Genomic DNA, 21,161 nt, shown 5'->3' on the forward strand with positions numbered 1-21,161 from the left:
GGATTAGGTGATAATACAAAGGACAAGCCATTTGCACCTGTTATTCAAATTAAAAGGTTGACATCGGCTTCAATTTAACCAAGTATACAAGGTTAGCAATATAGTTAGGGTTAGGCTGAACCAGCTAAAACATAAAGTTATTGTTAGGCGTCTACTATAAATCTATTTAATCATGTATCTCTCAAGACATCACAAGTATTTAATGAAACACAAGAGACCATTCTGATCTTTTTCATTGTTGGCTGCATTTTTTTCATTCTTAAGGATAATTGGCCAAATATTGACAATATAACATTATACTGAGTTTTTTCAGTGCAACTACAATTATGTTAAATGAGAATCTGAAGTTTTCAGCTTTCAAAAACATCAATATCTGCAGGTTTTGGTGTCAGTCCCTCAGAATAGAAACTCGTTTGCACTGATACTCAAATAATAAAGAAAGAAATCTGTCAATGTATCTACCAACAGTAATGTCTATCGAATAACTTACTTTTTTCAACAGGCAATGACATATAAACCTGGCACTATTGCTCTTTTTGCCTACACTGAAAAACAAGAGCTAAGTTTGTTTCCTTTAACTGTATCTCACCAACCCCCACAAACTTCAAAAACTACATATTAGCTCACTAATGGACAGTCTTGGACGTGTTAAAGTGAGCTTTTATGTTTGTGGCTGCACCACTTTTATATTTTGCATTGCCTGTGAATCATGTTTATTTGTCATAACTTATTTATGAATGAGATGCCTTTGATGATGCATTGATTTCATTATCAAAATCTTTAAGTTATCTTTCATCTGGAGAGCGTCTTTTATTTATGTCTCGTCTTGAAAGCTGAAATATGTGGGAAGATCTAATTTGGTCCTCTGGACTGAACTGTTTTGGATTAAAGTTGAGTAAATAATTCATGTGTTGAAATAGTTCCATCTGCTATACATATGGAGTATGGCAAATATACAGAGGAGGGTCTTGCATCTCTGTTGAGAAAATGAAATACCTTTTTAATAAACTTGTTTCTTCTGTTCCCTGTTCCTTTTAAATGAGAGATCTTAACATGCCCCAACGTCTGAACCAAGAACCACTTTTCAAAGTGTGATGATAATCTCATAGAAGATATTTCAAAGACAGCTTTCAAAAACTTTATCTGTCTGTGCTAGATCTAGGTTATAATGCCTGTGTGTGTATGTGTGTGCACGTTTGCATATGAGTGTGAAGTCATCAATAAGACCTGAACAAGTTTGTAAGAGTTACTATTGGGAGGATGTACTATTTTTCTCACAGTAGTGAGCCAAAACATAAAGTACCATTCTGCAGCTACTGAAAATACTTCCAAGACTGCTACACACACACACACACACACACACACACACACACAGAATTACATTACTATTCTCATAGTTTCCTCTCTGTTATATTCACTCTGTTCTCCAACTCCTTCCCAACTGCCAAGGCAATAAAATCACATCACACTGGAACAGTGGCTAATAAATTTGATTTGTTTGGACACACATACACACACACACACACCTAAATAAGCTGTTTGCATCAAAAATTTGCAGTTTTGTGGCCATTTTCATATGACAAAATATATACTGCCTTGGTCAATGGTGCTATTATCACTAGCTAAGCCAAGAAACAAGCGCACAAATTTGTGTGTCCATATGTTAACGACTGAGTTGTCATGTGGTACAGCAGTTGTTCTTAAATTGGACTATGAACCTGCCGACTGTGCTTAAAGGGCTTCCAGGAAGTCCATAAGCAAAGAACAGCTTCATTATATTTAAGTTTCATTTCCAGGAAATGGACTCGGTGAAAGTATACACTCCACAATGAACAGAACGTTCTGATAATAAGTACCTCACATATGGCGTAAACACTTAAACACTTAAACAATTTGTGTGCAGCTCTATTGTGTGTCAGTGACTTTCAATAATTTCACAGCACTTCAAGATTTGAAAGTGATAAGTTGAGTCTTTTTTCAAGACATCTTGTGGAACACATATTTTGTAAAATATCATAATCCACATCAGCATCACCTATAATAAGTTTTCACTTTAATAGGTGATGCTGATGTAGAAGCCCAGTGTGATGATCTGTTTAGCTTGCTGTGCAACTATCTCTACCAGTGCTGTACAGATACACACACACATAGAGATAAATGCACACTTTTGTGTGTGTGTGAACACGCATGTGTTTAAACTTACAGTACACAGTTGTGTACTCTGCACACATACTCCATAATGACACCACACAGTGGAACTATTAACACAATAAACCATGTGCGCTTCAAAGAGGATAAAGACTGAGATGGGGGGAGATGGTAGGAAAGAAGCTGAGGAGGGGGCTGGGGGTGCCTTTAAAGTCAAACCCACAGCTCCCCAGTATCTCATCACTGGCTTAGGTAATATTGGGGGAGAAAATAGTTCCACTGATTGTCTGAGTACTCAACCACAATGTCTGGCTTTGGAGGGGAAATAAAGAGAGGGCCTAATTAAAATTTCAGAGGTACCAGCTGGGTGTCTGATTCCACCCCTCACACCCCAACCCCCCCCTCCTCCCAGTGTCCTTGTGTCTGGATTGAGACACACTCACCTTGATTTCTTCATTTAATAACCTTGACAGAAACAAATCTGCATCCCCACTCACAGTGCCACAAAGCGTGGATAATGGGTTGAGTATGCAAACATAGAGTACATGCACACACTCCCACATGTGGGAGTAAAGCCAGATTGACAGAGCATACCAATGTGTAGCCTATACACACTTACATACATATACTTATACACACAAACATGCACTTAGTATCTCCCACACAGATACTGTACACACATAGACGCACTTGCATACACACCCTGTAGGCCAAGACAAGGCCGTTCTTTAATGAACAGCTTAATGGGCAAAGAAAGATACAACAAAGCCGTCTGGGAGGACTGTTTGTAGTGAGGTGATCAAATACACTCGGCAATGATATCCTTTGCATGAATAGCTATAATGATAAGCACAGATGAATATGAAATAAGGTTCATTTTTTTTACCAAATTGAAGCATCATTTTGCCACCGGTGCAGCATCCTGTGACAGGCAGATCCACTGGAAAACTCATTCTTCATCATTTATCCATTGTAAAATGCGCAGTTGATGAAAGATTTTTAGTGTTACCCCGCATTTTAATTTGGTTTTGTGCTTAATTACTATTTCACAGCTCTACTATCTGTATAAAACAGAGTGGTGGATAGCAAGAGCTGACTGAGAGTGTGAGCACAAGAATAACGCAGAAAGCAGTATAATATGTGTCTATATTTGAGTACATTTATGCATGTATTGGTGTGTGGATATGTGTGTGTGTGTGTGGTGTTCCCCCAAGAGTTGCTAAATTGAGGGCCGCATCATCATTTGGCCTGCCGGATGGCGACCTTGCAGCCCTGTCTCCGTGTGCTTCGTGACTGCCTAATGAAGACTTCAGGGCCAGGCAAACAAATTCTAATAAATTGCCGTGCTGTGACTGAAAAGTAGGTGTTCTTCCGCAGACATGCACAAATATAGAAATACACGTTCTCTCTACACACACAGTACCATTTTGTGAGCACACACACAAAGGCATATAAACACACAGGTACACACACTCATTGAATATTAGACAGTGCATTAATTCTCATCAGCTTGGGAGCAATAGTGGATGTGACGGTGTGTCCTGTGAATGCCTCCTGTTCCAGAGCTGCTTCTCTCGCACAAAACAAGCTCCTTTAATAAAAACATCACAATCAATATCTGATACCCCAAGTGAAACCTTTAAGGAAAAAAAAAAACATACTTGCCCGTCGGCAAACCTTTATCCAACCTCACATTAGAGAAAATAGAAGAAATCTTCAGAAAAACATAAAAACAGATACGCTGTAGAAGAGGGAGAGAGGGGGCAAAAGAGTGAGAGTTTCAGGTACGTGTGAGAGCTAAATGTTCAATCAAGTTTGTTGTTTTTCTGCGGAGTGTGTGTATGTGTGTGTGTGTGTGTGTGTGTGTGTGTTGGGAGTGGTAGTTGTCACCGCAGCGATGTCTGACCTTTAGCAATGTTGTGAAGTTAGGTGAAGTTGTCTTTCTTTCTCACTTAAGGGGGAGTGACATTTAATAGTCCCCACAGGTCAAAGAGGGTAACAAACACCAAATAAATGTTGCCAGATGCCCCCAAAAAAGGAAAATTATCTGTGTAGTTGAGTGAGTGTGTGTGCATGTGTGTTTTACTCCATCAGAAATAAACCATAAACCACCTTTCTTAACTTTTCTTCACTCTATTGTGTCACCCCTTTTCTTTCCTTGTAGATTGTTCTTCTCATTTTCCTCCTTCCTTACTATTCACATTTTTTTCTCTTGTGGACTCCAACACTTCTACTGCTTCCTGTCCTTTCCCTGCTCCATGGCAATTAAGTGTAAGCAATGGAAAAGTGGAAGAAAGGAGGGATAGAAAAGAGGAGTGATGGCCCAAGGCGTGCCATGCGCTCCAACAGACAGACCCTGCTGCCATTGGCCACTGTAACAGATCCCTGTCTCTGGAGTTTTAAATGATTCAAACATTTGCCCTTCGCTGTTCCTGTGGTGGGCAAAGATGTTCCTTGTCTCCTCTCCTGCTCGCACTCTGCCTCTCCTCCCTGCTTGTCTCCTCCTCATTGTCACTCAGCTTCTCGGCCCCTTTCATCCATTTACAGGCCCGCATTTGGAGCTCTGGGGAACCCACTGCACTGGCTAAGCAATTCATTACTTTCACGTTTTCTTTTTTCATACACAGTACCAGTCAAAAATTTGGTCACATTTTCTTATTCAAGTGAATAGAAAGTGTTGGGAAGTGTGTCCAAACATTTGATTGGTACTGTATTTTCAGCTTTATTCTTTGTTTTTTTGTTAAATGTGTTGCTGCTGTGTTGTTAAAGCTTTGAGGTCGAGTGCAGGAATTTTTAAAAAGTCTCTTATTGATCATCGCTCGCTAAGACCTCTTTCCAGGACATCTAAAAATTTTTAATGGGTAATAAGCACAGTTTTTATTGTCCCATAGACCAAAGTGACCCTAGCTGTTTATATCCATATTTATATACATAGTAGAATAACCTTTGATGTGCAGAAAAGATGACTAAATACTTGATACAATGTTTGGCCACACAACTTTAGTTTTACTGCCTAGAGACTAACAGGAGATGGTAGGAAATAAAGCAAGACCATACACTAATAAACCTGAAACAATAATAACCCACATTTGAACCCAAAGCTAGGATCAGAGAGAGATGTACTCGGATATAAATTGGCAGACTTTTCTCAGTTCTTGGCAGGCACAATGGTGGACTAAAAATGAGAGGGGAAATGTACTGCACTCAGTTGACAGAGCTCCAGAGAGGTAAGCAGTTCACACCCCAGGACTGAGCAGGGGATGAGAGCTGATGAAGGGAGGCCAAGGGTGCAGAGGGCAAAGAGCAGCGCAGCGGCGCAACAAAATTCCCAAGCCCTAATGACTGACAGACTGAGAGCAGATGAGCTTGCAGTAAATACATTAATTACACAAACCAAGGTAGAGCAGAGCTGAACTGAGCTGAGCGGAGTTGAGCTGAGCTGAGCTGAGCTGGGCCGAGTTGTCTCATGCAAAGCTGAGTTGGGCCTCGGCGCAGGGCTAGTGGAGGATGCTCTGTCTCTGCGGAGCGTGCTTTGCAATCCCCGGCCCTCATTAGGGATGCAGAGAGGTTCTGACTCCCATCACCTGTGAGCTTTTTATATCTGGCATAATCTCTTAGTAGATATTTCTTACATCCAATAATGAGCAAGTTATTACTCCATACAACAGAGAGAGGGAGCAGAGAGGGGAGCAAGGGAGACGAGTAGGAGAACGGGAGGGAGGGGAGGAGTGAAGGAAGGAAAGAGGAGAGGAATACAAGTGGGCAAATATATAAGGAGAGTTGAAATACAGAGAGAGAGAGACGGAAACTCAACTCAGATTTAAACAGCAGTGGAGATAAGGAGGCATTCCTATTCAGTTCGGCTGTTAACATCAGCGGTGTTTACGGCATTATGACCCTGCTAAAATCAAATAACTTGACAGCCCCCTGCCTACTGCCTATTTGGGCCTCGGAGCGAGCGGAGGGGAAAACGGGAGCACAGAAGGGGAGCAGTGCTGCTTAATAAATAAATAAATAAGTGCATAAATAAACAGAGCATCAGACCTCTGCCTGACATGGCAGAGACAGCACCTGAAGCATTGGAAGACGAGTCATCCTTCTCGCTCTCGTTCTCTTCTCTCTGCTGTCTGCATTGATTGACGTGAAGGAGGAGGATCAAAGGCTGCTGAACGCTCGTACCCAGGAAGATGGAGAGATAGAGAGGGAGGGAGGAGAGCGGAGGTGAAAGAGGGATGGGGGATGGGGGGGGGGGGGGCGGGGATAGGGGGGACAGATAGAGAAGTTCAGGGCCCTGCTGTCAGTCAGCTCCACGAAATGACCCTCTAACTACAGGGCTAAGTCAGACATTAAGGCCTCCAGAGTCAAAGAGGATTCACTCATTCTCCCTCTCTTTCTATATTCACCTCACTCCCTCCCTCCCTCTCTTTCTCCTTTATCTTTTCTCCTCTATGTCCCATCCTGGAGAGGAGGAGCAGGGCCAAGCACCATTAATCTCCTATCTAATAACACTGGTAATGTTACACATTATTGGAAAGAGATGGGCAAAATGAACCAATAAGTTATCTGATATGGGTCTCCCTTCTCCACGCACACTCCAATCCCAAGGACATTTAGGCAAAAGAAAAGACACATATGCAGTGACTGAAGAAGACAGAGAGAGAGGGAGCGAGAAGGAGAGAAAGGAGAATTAGTGATGGAAAAAGGGTGGGCAATGTGAAATATTTCCTGCTATCGACCTCTTGGCCAGGGACATGCATAGATTTCTGTATGTGGAAGATAAGTGTCTTTGATAAAGTAGGTTAGCATTGATTAATCCATGAAATCTTGGGGCTGTGGACTTGAAGTTAATGAGTAAGGTTTTCTATTTTCTCTGCAATCTCTCACAACATACATTTCCAGAACAGCCCAGGGACCCCGCAGCCGCAGCACGCCGGCCCCCCTCATTTTAGATGTCTGTTATTTTGGGCGAAGATGGCCAATCAATGAAGTTGACATTTGTTACTGTGAAGGATTCACAATGCAATCATGGGATAAGGGTTGTAAGGGTCTGCTAGGTGCATATCGAGGGGGGTGGAAAGGTCATGGCTAATCTAAAGGGAACAGGAGTTATTTATCCATACACACCAGAATAAAAAAAAAAGAAAAAAAAGATGAGAGACACAATCTATATATACAGCCCCTGGGGGGGTTATGTGAGGCATCGCACACACACAAACAAAGTGTCCTATCTGCTGCAAAGTAATTTCCCCCCTATTTCAATTGGTAATAAACACTGTGCATCAAGTGACCTATCTCGCAGCCCATAACTGAGTTTTGTAGCAGCGTTCAACAGCACACTAGGATGAGAAAATCTGAATATGCTATTAAACACTCCCCCCTGTATGAGGTTAGGCTGGAGATAACCCTGTTCGAAATGTCCATCTGCACCATTTGTGCTGCGTGTTTTTCTGCCACATTTAATATGGTGCAACAGTCTTTTTGCATGCGGCTGTAGTGAAGGAAAGCAAAGCAAACAGCACATTGGCTGTACACATCAGTCACATTTAGAACAACCTTGAAACAAATAGCACTATGGACGCATCCGCAGGCAGAGAGCGCTGGGAGAAAGAAATCAAGGGAGACAGACAGGCAGGCATTGCAGGCAGGCAAACAGGCAGCTTTCTCTTTCTTTCTCTCTTACTGACTGTACATCAACACCTCTGTTGCCCACACTCTTTTACATTCTAGTCTCTCCCTCCTCTCACTCACATTAATCCATCTCTCTCTCTCCGCTGTAAATCATCCCTCTCTTCCTCAACCTCAGCAGCAGATGTGCGGAGGAGGTAGAGTGGATGTCAAAATATTTGGCAGCCATCTCTAGTGCCGGTGTAGCATTTTAACCTCCGTGGTTATTACACATACGCAGGTTTGTCTGACATCCCCCCAGGCATTAGCCTTGAAAATCTCTCTCTCTCTCTCTCTCTCTCTCTCTCTCTCTCTCTCTCTCTCTTTCTCCCACTCTCTCCCTCTCTCCATTCATCACATCATTATCCTTACAGCAAGGATACACAAACAACAAGCTCACCCCTACCCTCATTGCTCAGCGCTCAGTGAATGGCTGAAGCTTTACGCCACACACAGCATGCCCCTAATCCACCAGAGTCAAAACTGGAGTAAGGCAGAGGGCTCACCTTTTCAGCTCATGCAACCAGTAGAGTGGGGATGGACAAGCAGTACACATGCACCCCCCTCGCCGCTGCACATATACACACACATAAATAAACACAATATGGCTCTCTCACACGCACGCAAACACATACACACACACATATTTTCAGTAGCTAATTATCTAATTCCTTCCTTCAGCATCACCTCAGTGTGTGTCTGTAAATCATGAGTGTTGCAGTAACTCTCTGCCCCCAGGCTCTGCCTCCACCATGCAAACACACACATACACACATAATGCATCTCCACTCCGAAGTCTTTGTTTCAGTGCCTTTTTTTTTTTTTTTTTTTTTGTCAGAGGAGGTGTAGGTTATTCCAGGAAGAGAAGACAGCCCCACAGGGCTCTTGACAGCCCGTGTAAATCAAATGTCATAGAAAGATCTAAAGGTGCTGCATTGACCTGATATACAGCGCTGTAGTGTGCTGACAGTTGCATGTACTGTGTGTGCACACACATTCACACAGTGCACACCAACATACGTTGGCACACACATTTACACAAACACAACCAGCATGTATACGCTAATGCAGTACATAACATGTAGCTTAAATGTGGCTGACAGTCGCCTTGCTCAGCAGTACAATGACTCTATGTCCCTGTTACTGAACTGAATGTGACTTTTTACAGCACACAAAGCTATAAACACACTCATACACAGGTATACACGTACACACGTCTTTTGCCTAAATATGAAATATTCACCTGATACATTATTTTTGCAGAAACGCAGATACATTGTAAATATATTTATCTCAAGTCTACTAGTAATCCTGTACAGTTTATTTTCCACAGAGCAAGAAAAATCCTCCACTGAACTGAGGTGATTAATTTGTATTTTCACTGCAGTTTCACTTATTTCAAGGATTCTCATGAGATAATTAGCAATAACATGTAAAAGGGAAGGTCAGTGCGATCAAGATTACCATTTGAATATCCCAGGAACAAGTTGATTAGCTCTGAAAAAACTGCAATTTCACACCATTTTCACTTGTTTAACCCTTATGCCTCCCTGTAAGAGAGTTGCACTGATGTCATTAAAGGACAAAAATATCAGCGTCAAAAGACTGCCATAAAAATGTATAATATTAATATTATTTACCACTTTCACTGAGTTACATTTTTAGCCAACTTCAGTCCTGATTATCACTACCAAATATTCATTCATTTGCAGAATTTTAACCCTTTAAATGCAAGCTTTTGAGGGAGAGAGACAGAGAGGGTGGGGGTTGTGACCTATCCATCTCTCTAGCTGCACATGTACACTAAACACACACACACACACACACACACACACACCTGCACACACACACACACCATTCTCCGACATCCATATCAACCCACACACATTATTTTAGATTTTAGTTGCATACATTTGGCCTGCAGTGCTCCATAATACAGCAGCAATGCCCCTAGTGGAAACTAGGAATATAGCGTGTATTTGCCCCATAGGGCAAACATGAGAAAATGGCTCAATCTGGTGGAAAACCACAATTTTGAAGCCAGGGCTCTAGATTGAAAGCCTGATATAATAGAATGCATGATTTTATGCTGTAATGGCAGTGGGATCAAAAATTATGGTTTAAATGGGGCCATTTCTGTCCAAAAGGATTTGAATGTCTGTACACAGGCACACATACACACACACGCGCATACACCACTCTCCAACATCCATATGAACAGACACACATCATTTTAGATTTTAGATGCATATATTTGCTACATGTGTTCCATAAGACAGCAGCAATGCCTCTAGTAGAGACCAGGACAATAGTATATATTTGCCTGAGAAACATGAAGAAAATGGCTCAGTCTGGTGGAAAATAGTAAAAACTAAAATTCTGAAGGCAGGGCTCTAGATTGAAATATAATATAATAGAATTTTATGCTGTAATGGCCGTGGGATCAAAAATTACAGTTTTAATGGCTTTAAATGGGGACATTGTTGTCCATAAGGATCTGAGTGTCTTTATTTGGCTACATAGTTTATTGTAGACTTATTATAGGAACTAAGGTTGAACATCCAAAATTTAAAAAAAAAAAAAAAAAATCCACACTCTTGCCACAATTTATGCCATATGCGTTAACACAACCAAATGATTGAAAAAATTAAAAAGCCAAAAATGTCCCCAGTGAGGCACAATGAGATGTAAGGACTAACAGAGGTCTTGTTTAAATAAATGTTTTGTCACAGTGTGCACATGCATATAAAAAAGGGAAGAAACAATATTTTCTCCCATGTTTGTTACAATAGATCAAGGAATGCACAGGAGTCACTGATGGTACTGTTGTGGTTAAGATACACAAACATATCTCTTTCTGCCCCATTAAAACCTGTTCTCCTCTCCTGTGCCCTATTATAGCCGATACTCCTCTGTTCTTCTGTGTACCATCAAAGATATTTCCCTGCAGTGCATAATAGACTAACTAAACATAAAAAAACACTTGTTAGCCTACTTCTTTGTATACTGTGACACCACTATAACACACCAACAACCCAGTTTGACAGTATCAAAGCAAAAAGGGATTCACAGCTATGGAGGATGGGCTAACACAACATTTTGGCATTATGTACTAGGATGCCTATATATAAAGCCAGTATAAGGACATACGAGGGCACAGGATTTTGAAGTGGATTATGGAATGTGCCCAGAAAAGCTTAGGCTGAGCTATTGAGAGAGATGTGGTTTAATGCAGGACTAAGTATATTGACTGATTTTCAATGTAAATTAATGAAAATTTGGGATCCGGTAAATTTTACATGTACTGAGATCACATTAAGGTTTCATAATGTGAATAACGTTCTCACTGATCTCTGTTCCAGCTGCGTTGCCTCACGCCGTACAAATGAGGAATAGATATGAAGACACCAGATAGAATCACGAAAGGTACCATTATCAACAATAAAGATAAAAGGTTAGGAAGAAGGTAGACAGGAACTGTGACACGAGATTTTGAAGCTTATGGGTTCAAAAGTGCATGGCTGTAGCTGTCTGAGTTAAATTTATAATTTCCCCCATCTGCCTGATGCATACTTATGCAAATCATGCGTCAGTCTGACAACTGATTTGACAGAGGAACCAAGCACAGAACGTGACGACCTGTAGGCTCACCACTCCGGGCATAAATATTTATAGAGAAGCCAGGAGACCAAGGAGAGTCGTTATAACCTTGTGTAGACCTGAGTACAGCATCCTTGAGAAAGAAATCTTGTTCTTCCTCATCTTGAATAACAGTTGCTGCTGCTGGTGTCATTTGTGAAGTCTTAAATGTAAGAAAAGCGATGTAAGAGAAAGGAACGTCTTGTCATGGGTGTGATGACCACAGTACTATTAAGGGGTGGGGGTGTGAGATGAAACAGTTGGGGTGTGGGGGGAGAGTAGGGATGATAATGAGTATAGCCTACGGAGTTGGTCTGAGAGAAGAGCTGCATGTAGAAAGCAACTTACTCACACTGGTGGTGAATCATTGTGCCCTGCCTCATAAGCTCTGACTCACTGAGAGGAGCGGAGAACAGTGGAGGAAAAAGGAGAGAGTGTAGGTGGAAAATGAGCAGAATGTATGTGTATGTTTGTGTGTGTGTGTGTGTGTGTGTGTGTGTGTGTGTGTGTGTGTGTGAGCGTGTATGTGTATGTGTGTGTGTGTGAGTGTACATGTTGTGTGTGCCCATGTGTCCGCCACATGTATTTGGGCTACGCTAAATACACACTCTCTGCTATGGCTGCAAGAACATGGACCCATGTGAGTGCATGTCTCTGTGGTGTGTGTGTGTGTGTGTGTGTGTGTGTGTGTGTGTGTGTCTTTGCTACAGTGGTGACAGTGAAGGTCAGTGGTGTGGGTGTGTCTCAGGCCTTCCAGCTGTGGCCCGGGGCTAAGGAGCCATCACTGTCACATCTCTGTCTCGCTGCTGTGCGCTGCTGGCCCTGCAGCACAGCATCACACAGTACTGACTCACACACATATACATACAGCCCTGTGGCTCTGAGCGTGCATGCACATGCACACGCACACACATACACTTCTCATAAACTAACCTCAGCACATGGAGACTCACAAAAATACACACAGTGAGATGTCGTATAGGCATATGTTGCGCATGCTCTATCCTTGGAAAGTTGAGTTTAGCTACAGCATTTAAGCGCACACACACACACGCGCACACACACACACACACCATCATCATATCATCATCATCATCATCACCATCATCATCAAAACAGTCCCTTTACATTAGGAGATGGAAGGCATAAAGCATGTCCCTTCTCTAATATGTGAACCTGATGACCTTGTCCACACTCATTCAATCACTTCAGTAGAGAGCACAATTAATCCAGCAGCCTGCTCTGTAGTCTCTGCTGTATCGTCTCAGCCTTGCTCTCTGCTGTATTCAGCAAATATGTACAAAGAATCTTGTCTGGAAGTTTTGTGCTTCTACAAGCACAAAGTCAAGCCGAGTGAAGGTTTAGAGGTGAACATGACCTGCTCGACATGATACCTTAATCTTCAACTCTGTCTCTAGGCTGGCATCTCTGTGGGTCTTTTCATTTCTTTAAACAATTTAAAACTCTACAAAATCGGGTTCATTGAAGATCATCTACTGACAAAGTGCTTCAAACAGATCAAAAAGAAAGAAACTTTGATTGTCTTAACTTTGTCAATAGCCTTCACAGAGATGATTACAATGCTAATACAGGACACTGGATGTAAATTTGACATTATCAATGTAACACAGTAAACTATGACTTATTAAATTGATATTTACACAACAGTGAGCGTAAAAGGCACGCAGCCAGTTAAGGTGACTGCCTCTTTAATTATCCCTTTCAAAAAAATACAGAAGGGGGTTGGGCTTTTTGCACTCCCCTTCAAAAAAGAAATATATGTGACCTCTGGCCATATTGTGGACCTGAAATGGGCTGATGCTATAGCATACACCTCAGTGTCCCTCTCTGCCATCCATCCTCACACTGGCCCCTTTATGGCCCGATGCATGGCACATAAAAAGGAGAGCACATTGCACAATTACTGCCTAATTAACTGGCCGATATTTTATGTGGTCGGTGAAGCTGCAGACAGACTGCAGATCATTTGCAAGGATTTTAGAGGATGTGTGTCTTACTGGACCGCTCTTAATCCGTTTTCATATATGAACTACAGACAATGAGGAATCAGATCCGGACATTGTCTGGAGTTGCCCTTTCACACATGTAGCACACAACAGGAGATTGTCCGTGTCAGACGTGTTCTCATCTACTGGAAATAATCTGTTTGGTTTAGGCAAGGGGTGGCGCCTGGGTAGACCATGCAGGAGGCAGTTCATGACGCAAAAAGTATGCTGCGGTTTAAATTCTGCATTTTTAAGCTTGTCACCTGAAATAAAATGGCTTCCTTTATTTTATCAGAAATCACAGGAAGTCCTCTCTCCCATTAGTGTTTGCTTCACCACGGAGTGTTCAGGCCCAGTCAAAACAATGCAGCTTAGTGCCAGTCACATGATAGAAGCGTCATCAACACGTCCACTCACTTGCTGTGAATTCTCCGGAAAATGACCTGCTGTATTCACACATGGGCTCAATCGGACATTACATGGACTTTGTAATAGGGAGCTAGCAGGGTAAAGTCTGTTTAATGTTTGGTCCAACTGATTCGGACATTTGCGTTCACACATACGGCTCTGCCATATAATGTCCAGAAAATTTCAGGGTTGCAGTGCATGTATGAAAGAGGCTTTAGACTGATTTACTGACCTCCACGGCTAATTTGTGCAGGCATGTGTCTGTGTGTATGAGTGTGTGTTTGTCTACATGTGAGCTTGCTTAAAGAAAAGAGGGCACATACTGTATGCCTTTGGAAGGAGCAGGCTATTTGTCTGAGTCATGGTTTATACTTGACACCGCTCCCCATCCTCCTCCCCTTTCCTCCTTCCATCCCCACCTCCCTCAGCCCTTAACAGCAGCAGGTTTGCATTGGGATTTGAGGTGTAATTAAATTCAATAAATAGGCGAAGGTGAAGAAATAAATCAAGCGGAAACTGATGAACAACAGGAGATTAAATGCCACTGAGGCGTGCAAACAAATATTTCAATAGAATTTTCAACAGAGGGCACTCAGGGCCCACTGCAAACCTCGAAAACTTTTAAAACTGAAAGTCAGCTCTCCAAACCTGCCGCTGCTATAATTACGTTTGACGCCATTGTCCTCGTTGACATCATAATATGGCACACAATAAGGAAATAAATAACCATTTGGAGGACATAGATTGTAGGAGATGACAGGCTATGTTCCCTGCTCTCCATCTCTCACTCACCTCATCATCCTCTTGCATCATCGCTTATTCAGAGGCCAGCCAACTCTTTATTAATGACTATTGAAGTAGCAACTAATGCTGCATAATACATGAACTACAGCTGTGCAAATTTGAATAAAGTCTGATTAGGTGCTAAAGAGGATAGGGGAAATACTGCTGTTGCATATTAATGCTACCATTTTAGAGAGTGGGGGGGTCAGTAGGGGGCTGCTCTTTGTGCCGGACTGGCCTGATGAAGCCAACAAATCAGTTACCCAGCCAGTCTGAATGTCACTCACCTAGCTAGTCAGTAACAAAGACCAAGGCAACTCATGGGGAGGGAGGCCATAGTACTCATGCTCCTGTTCCATTTTAAGCAGTGTGAGTCATAGAGGTTCGGTTCACACACTGATTTGCTTGCTCTACTCCATACCGCACCATACTGCCCTCCTGGGCATAACAAGCCTAAGTGCTTAAAGTCCCCAGAATGGAAATTAGGTCTTTTTTTAACAGGCATCGTTCAAGGCCACACCTGGTGCACTGAAAGCACCCGGGTCCACTGCTCTATGAATTAATGAAGGATCCTAGCAGCAGGGAGGTCAATCTCTGACTCCAGCTACTCATTCAGAGGCCACAGACCAGGTACGAGAAAACCCCACATACAGTATTTGACCATCTGCTTAGCTGCTTACTCTCCCTCCATCTTCTTGATTGAGACATGCGGACCAATGCCAAATTAAAATGACAGGGACAAAAATGCTTCATTTTAGGCCTTTTGAAAAGATCACCCATGTCCATTCTTCTTCCCCATCCCCTTTCTCTCTCCACACTTTTGCTCTTTCGCCACTCAATAAATCTTTAATTTCTAAAAATACAGCCTCTAGCCTTCCCGCAATCTCTCTCTCTCTCTCTATCGCTTTCTCAGGCTCTCTTTCCCACTCTCTCCTTTTCTTTTCTCCTCCACTCTTGTCCTTTTTTGAACAGCTGCTCTGCCTTTATTATGTTGTGCTCACTCTCTCCATGTCTGGCCTTTCACTCTAATCCTCCAATGGCCTTTCACATGCACAATATTCCCCCCCTGAGCCCCCCATTCCTCTGACAGGCTTTCACATATTAGATTAGGCTTAGCTTTGTTTATTTATATATTTATTTAGTAGAGGCTATTGTCTCTAAAACTTTTGACAACCCAAATTCTCCCCAAAAAAAGCTGAATCTTTCTCTTTTCCGGCAGCAACATTCTGTTACATATCAATTTGGCTCTGGTGTGCTCTACTGCAATCATTCTTTGGTGCTAGTTTTTGGCAGTGAACACAGCAGCACTAACAGAGTGTTTTAGAATAGACTGTCTAATGGAGGCTTGCAGCATTTTGTGGTTTCCAATCATTCGGTGGTAAAGGAAATACACGGTAGCAAATGGGTTGAGCAGTCACCCATTATGCCGGCTACCAGCACCTCAGTCTAATTGTGGTAATGAAGTCCGGGCTGACCCTATAATGCAAGGTCCATGCATGCAGCCATCCTGACGCTTTTATAGACCTGACCTGAGTTATGACCCTCTCTCTGATAGGCTAGTAGAGAGAAAGATGGAGAGAGGGATGGAAGAAGGGTGGGAGGGGGTAGAAGAGAAAATAAAACTGCATGAGAGAGCACAAGAGAGAGCAATAGACTGCTAAAAAGTCAGGCATTGACAGCACAGCGACCGAGGAAGAGGTTTCCAGTAAATTATAATGAAGTCTTTTACCTAAAGGACAGTGTAGCTCCAAGTGACTGTTATTGAAGAGCTCTATCCTGGCCTGGTCCTACCCTTCAGCATTGCCCCTTTGGCCCATTAGCCCAGTGGCTAGCCTTCAATCTCTCTTCCTATCTCTCTAACCTCTCTAGTGAGCAGGCCCAATCAGGAATCAATAGCCATGTCACAGAGAACCCATGCTGCTTTGACACCAGTGGATCCGACAAAAAAGTCTATTACACGGCAGTTATCTCCATTACTGCTGAGCAACTTGGTCTCCAAGAAGCACAGAAGAGAGGACGGCAGACAGAGGAAATCAGTGAGGGTGGTGGTTGGGTTGTGGTGACAGGTTGTGATACCCTAATTCAGAGCAACATGTCTGATTAACCTGCATCTCTCCTTTGGGATCTAGTCTGTGTGCCTGGCAGAAGACGAAGACACACATGCTCCAAAATCAGCAGTCAGACCAGTTTCTGTTCACTACCTCCACATACATTCGCAAAGATATACCAATATACTGTACTGTATGCCATTATTCTCTCTGTGCTGGATAGCCATACATACACTATCCTTTACTTTAGCCTTACATACACAACAAGGCTTCATACTTAAATGACAAAATGGCCCATTTGAATGTTCCAAATATATATGGCCTTTCTGATCTGTCACCCCTATGGTTAGGCTTAGGCAAATAAAACTAGTGGTCATGGTATAGATTGGGGAAAGGTTACCTTTATGGATAAAAGAAACCAACATTTACCATTGATAGAAGAACTGGTAGTCTCTGATGTCAAAATCAGATACTTTGTAGGCCCAACAAAGGAGAGGACAGGCACGCACTCATAACTGAGGCGATCTTTTTATCACAAATTCTATGGATCATCATCTTGGCAACATCTTGCCTTCTTAAGGCAATAATCATTCAACTAATATATATAGTTTATAGAAAAGTTGTTTGTACACCAACCCAACCTTCTCCTTGACACCTTTAATGGCAATACTATAAAACAACCTCCTCAATGTCTTTGACTTTTGCTATCCAATGTAAATATATGTTGTTTCAAAAAACAACCATTGCTTTTCTTGAGAGGGCACCTAGTGATTGCATGACCATAAGAGGTCGCTTGTCAACATAAACATGGGCTGTTTTTAGCAGAACCAATGTTGACATTTCTCTGATGAGGACAGTTTCAATGGGCAGCTTGCATTAGTACACTGTAGGGTCCATGCAGAGGGGGACCTATGGGACAGGAACCATAAAGCAATGTGACACTCTTCATTGGGCTTCACCTTGGCCCAGTAACCTTGATCAGTCAGGACATCAGTCAATGTTTAATTGCTGAAATGTTATGTGCAGGACATGGGTGGGGTGGGTTGGTCTATTCCCAGAGGGGGGAGACTCTCTCCTCTGTGGGTTTCCTCTGTGCTGCACTCTGCTCCGCTCCTGCCTCTGGCTTCTTTTATGACACTCATTTGCCTGATTAGCTAAACAAACGCTGACTGCTCTTTCACTCACCTCTACAAACACATGCGTGGACCTTCACTCTCTGTTCACTGTTTGTGTGTACAGTACTGTATGTGCATGAGGACTATGCCTACACATGTACTGTACACTCACATACATACAGCGTTTCCACACGCAGCACCACAGAATGAACAATGTGCATACTGAAAATTATCAGCTGTAAAAGTCCTCATAAATCATTACAAGATCTGAATCAGCAAACAGTGGCATTAATCAGTGGCTTTAGCACAGATACCGTACAATTAATGCAATCTATTTATCTTCATTTAATATGTGTGGGATGAGTAGACTGCTCCACGCGATATAATGTATGATACTTTTTTATGTTTTTATCCAGCACTTTGTGTATGCAGCATGCGTGTATAAGGTATGTAAATGACCATTTAGACCCTCCCACCGTCGAAGAATCACGACACAACGTTTATCTTAGTAAAATACAGCCTTTGATGCACAGAGCTTCGATGGTAATGAAAGCGATAGGTCTCTGTGAGTGGAGATTGCTTTTCCAGAGCTTCATTTTACAGCCTGGTGTTGAATACACTCCTCTAGCAACTCTTCCTGAATGTTTCATCACAGACCAGATCCCAGGGGTTGGTACAACCCCCGCATCACACGTACACACATACACTATGTGGAGCCTTCACATCATGCATGTGGAGGATATGAGAGTCAACTGGATGCCATTTCATCTGCTAGGGGAGCGATTTGATTGCATATTCAATGTGGGAGGATACAAACGTGATAGAATGTCAAGCCAGGCACCTATAGTAGCTACAGTCACTGGTGTGTCGAAATAGCTTTTGGAGGTGTCAAATTATCCCTTCTTATCTATGGCGGAAAGCTTGAAGTACAGTTCTCATGTGGCCAAACGCATATGGGCACATTTGTGAAAACATGCCATTATAAAATTGTAACAGCAATTTCTTTGCTGTCTTTAAGGCTTTAGGCTTACTTCTTTGATTTTCTTTTTTGACGTGGCGTGTTAGAATGATTTTAGAAGAATAGAGAAGGCAAAACAAAATAAGTTTGCTTATTTTTTGTGAAATAATCAGTCATACAATCTTATTATAATTATGCTATTCATAAATACTATCCACTACGAAGAGAATGCCAGATGGTATATTGAGGGATTGTGATTGACGCATCTCAGTACACAAACAGAGTGATTTTCTTCGACTCAGTAGTTCAACAGAACTATACAGTGCATCTGTCTCCTAGAACAGACAGACAAGACAAGAATGAAACAGAGCCAGTGGAGCCTACTCTTTGAAGAACATCGGGACTCTGTCTAGATTGAAACCACCTACCTGGGGAAAGCCTGTTTGTGTGTGTTTCTGTGTGCGTGCGTGTGTGTGTGTGTGTGTGTGTGTGTGTGTGTGTATTCACATGTGAATGTGAATTAGTGTCTGTGTGCGAGTTGCTTTGCATGAATTCCCGCGTAAAAGCGTTGTGGGTGTGAGCACAATGTTTGTGTAGTGTGAGGTGGAGGAATTTAGGTTAGTGAGCTAGAAGCACGTGTACGCTGCTGCCTCTGAACTAGTCTTCAAAGGCGCGCTCGGCAGCTGCTTTCATTGTGCTGCACACTGGGCCATGACTCTAACCCAGAGGTGTGCAAATGGCAGTCCTTTACCAATAATAGACAAACATACACAGATATATATATAAAGTACACAGACAAAGCTGAGAACATGTGATAGGAAAAAAATGCATGCATGGGAAATCCTAACACTAATGAATGCATCCCCTTTGCACTGCATAGTATGTGGAGTTGTCATGCCATGTCTGTCCTGAGAAGGTCAGTTGTATTGGTATCTTTACATATCAGTTCATTACATTTTCTTTATCATTCAAATAATACTGAATTGAAAATTGCGTGCTTTGCAATGACGGACAACATTCTTTGCATCTGCTTAGGAGGATCTAAAGTTGTGTTATTTCACAGCAGACCATGTTTACCAGATGCACTTTTCTCTTAAAAAAAGGGAAAAAAGTCAAAAGTCAAAAGTCTGATGTTAGCGGGACACGTACGCATGATGGATTAAAATATCTGCTCCACAGAACTTGGCATGGACACTGCTGTCATGACTAGAATTGAACCCATTGCTCACAGGCCAAAGGCTGCGATTCACAGCACAAACTCTGTCGGCACTGAAATCCCATCCCAAAATATATAAACACACACAAAATAACAACAAAATTGGTTTGTTCCCTCCCTCACTCTGGTGTGGCTCTCTGTGTGTGTATATATATGTATATGCATATAGGTTGGGGCCATATTAAATTTGACAGAGAAGAAGAAAGAAGGAAATGAATGAAAGAAAGGGGTCTGATGCTTCAAACATAAGCACACAATAAGGGCTAAAGCATTCAGCTTTTAATTAACATTAGCCGTATCAGCATGGAGTAATTTGAAATTGTCTTTAGGACTTCAGAGAGAAAGAGTAAGAGACAGGGACTTTAAACCATTAAGCTCAGCTGATAAATCAGTCATACCGGTGGAGTCACTATCTCTTGCTATAATTTGATCTCTTTCACTTTGTGTTTTGGTTCTTTTTTAGAAACACATGGTGCTTTCCTTCCTTCCTTCCTCCCCCTTATCCTTTTGATCCAGCCCCTTTTCTTTCCACATTTCTCTTCCTTCAAGCTTCATCTTTTTTTTTTTCCACATTCTTTTTTTTCCCAATGTTCTTTATTTCTTCTTGCTCTCAGCTTTTTTCTTGCTTTTATCTCCACTTCATACAGAATAACTGTGCGGCTTGGTGAGTATAATGAGGCTGTTCCTCTACAACTTCAAACCTTTCCTTCACCCGTTTGCCAGGGTTCTAAAACAAACCCGGAACAAATATTTTGACATTCAGACACAGGGGAAGACGTGTGCAACGATTCCAAGCATTCTGATTCATCTTCAACAGAAACAAAAAAAAAAAAAAAGGAAAAAACGTAATAGGAAGGAAAAACCCTTTAAAAACACTGTAGAGTAAATGAGAAAGAGAGGCCAATGAAATGCTGATGTGGTTTCCTTTTTTTCTTTTTAACTGTAGTGATCTCTTTGATCCAGATATTAGCTGTCCACTGTGGAATTAGTAAGCATGATACTGGAGCTTATTTAGAGTCAGAGTAATTAAAGCCAAGAACAGGCTCTATATGTTATGCTGTAAACGATTTAGCAGGCCAGTGGTGTACCACATTGTCATGGATCACAGTAAATTGGTCTGGGCAGCTTATTGTGCAGATACACAGTCACTGTAGCACGTTTATAACAGTAATTGCT

The 21,161-nt window shown here is 42.1% G+C and overlaps 1 protein-coding gene across 11 annotated transcripts in view; it reads right to left on the reverse strand.

The window, feature by feature from the left end:
* The window catches only part of celf5a (cugbp, Elav-like family member 5a), a 192,057-nt gene that overhangs the window by 107,268 nt on the left and 63,628 nt on the right, over nucleotides 1–21,161 (reverse strand). The window contains exon 1 of one of the 11 annotated variants that reach the window (XM_042415899.1): nucleotides 6,220–6,331. The exons of the other annotated variants lie outside the window; for them this stretch is intronic. Within the exon in view, the coding sequence (XP_042271833.1) occupies nucleotides 6,220–6,243 (24 nt within the window). The 5' untranslated portion in view covers nucleotides 6,244–6,331. Of the gene's footprint in view, nucleotides 1–6,219; nucleotides 6,332–21,161 lie in introns of those variants that run through there. 11 annotated transcript variants of the gene reach the window in all.

This window comes from Thunnus maccoyii, chromosome 7 (assembly GCF_910596095.1).
Source record: "Thunnus maccoyii chromosome 7, fThuMac1.1, whole genome shotgun sequence".
Classification (NCBI taxonomy): Eukaryota; Metazoa; Chordata; class Actinopteri; order Scombriformes; family Scombridae; genus Thunnus; species Thunnus maccoyii.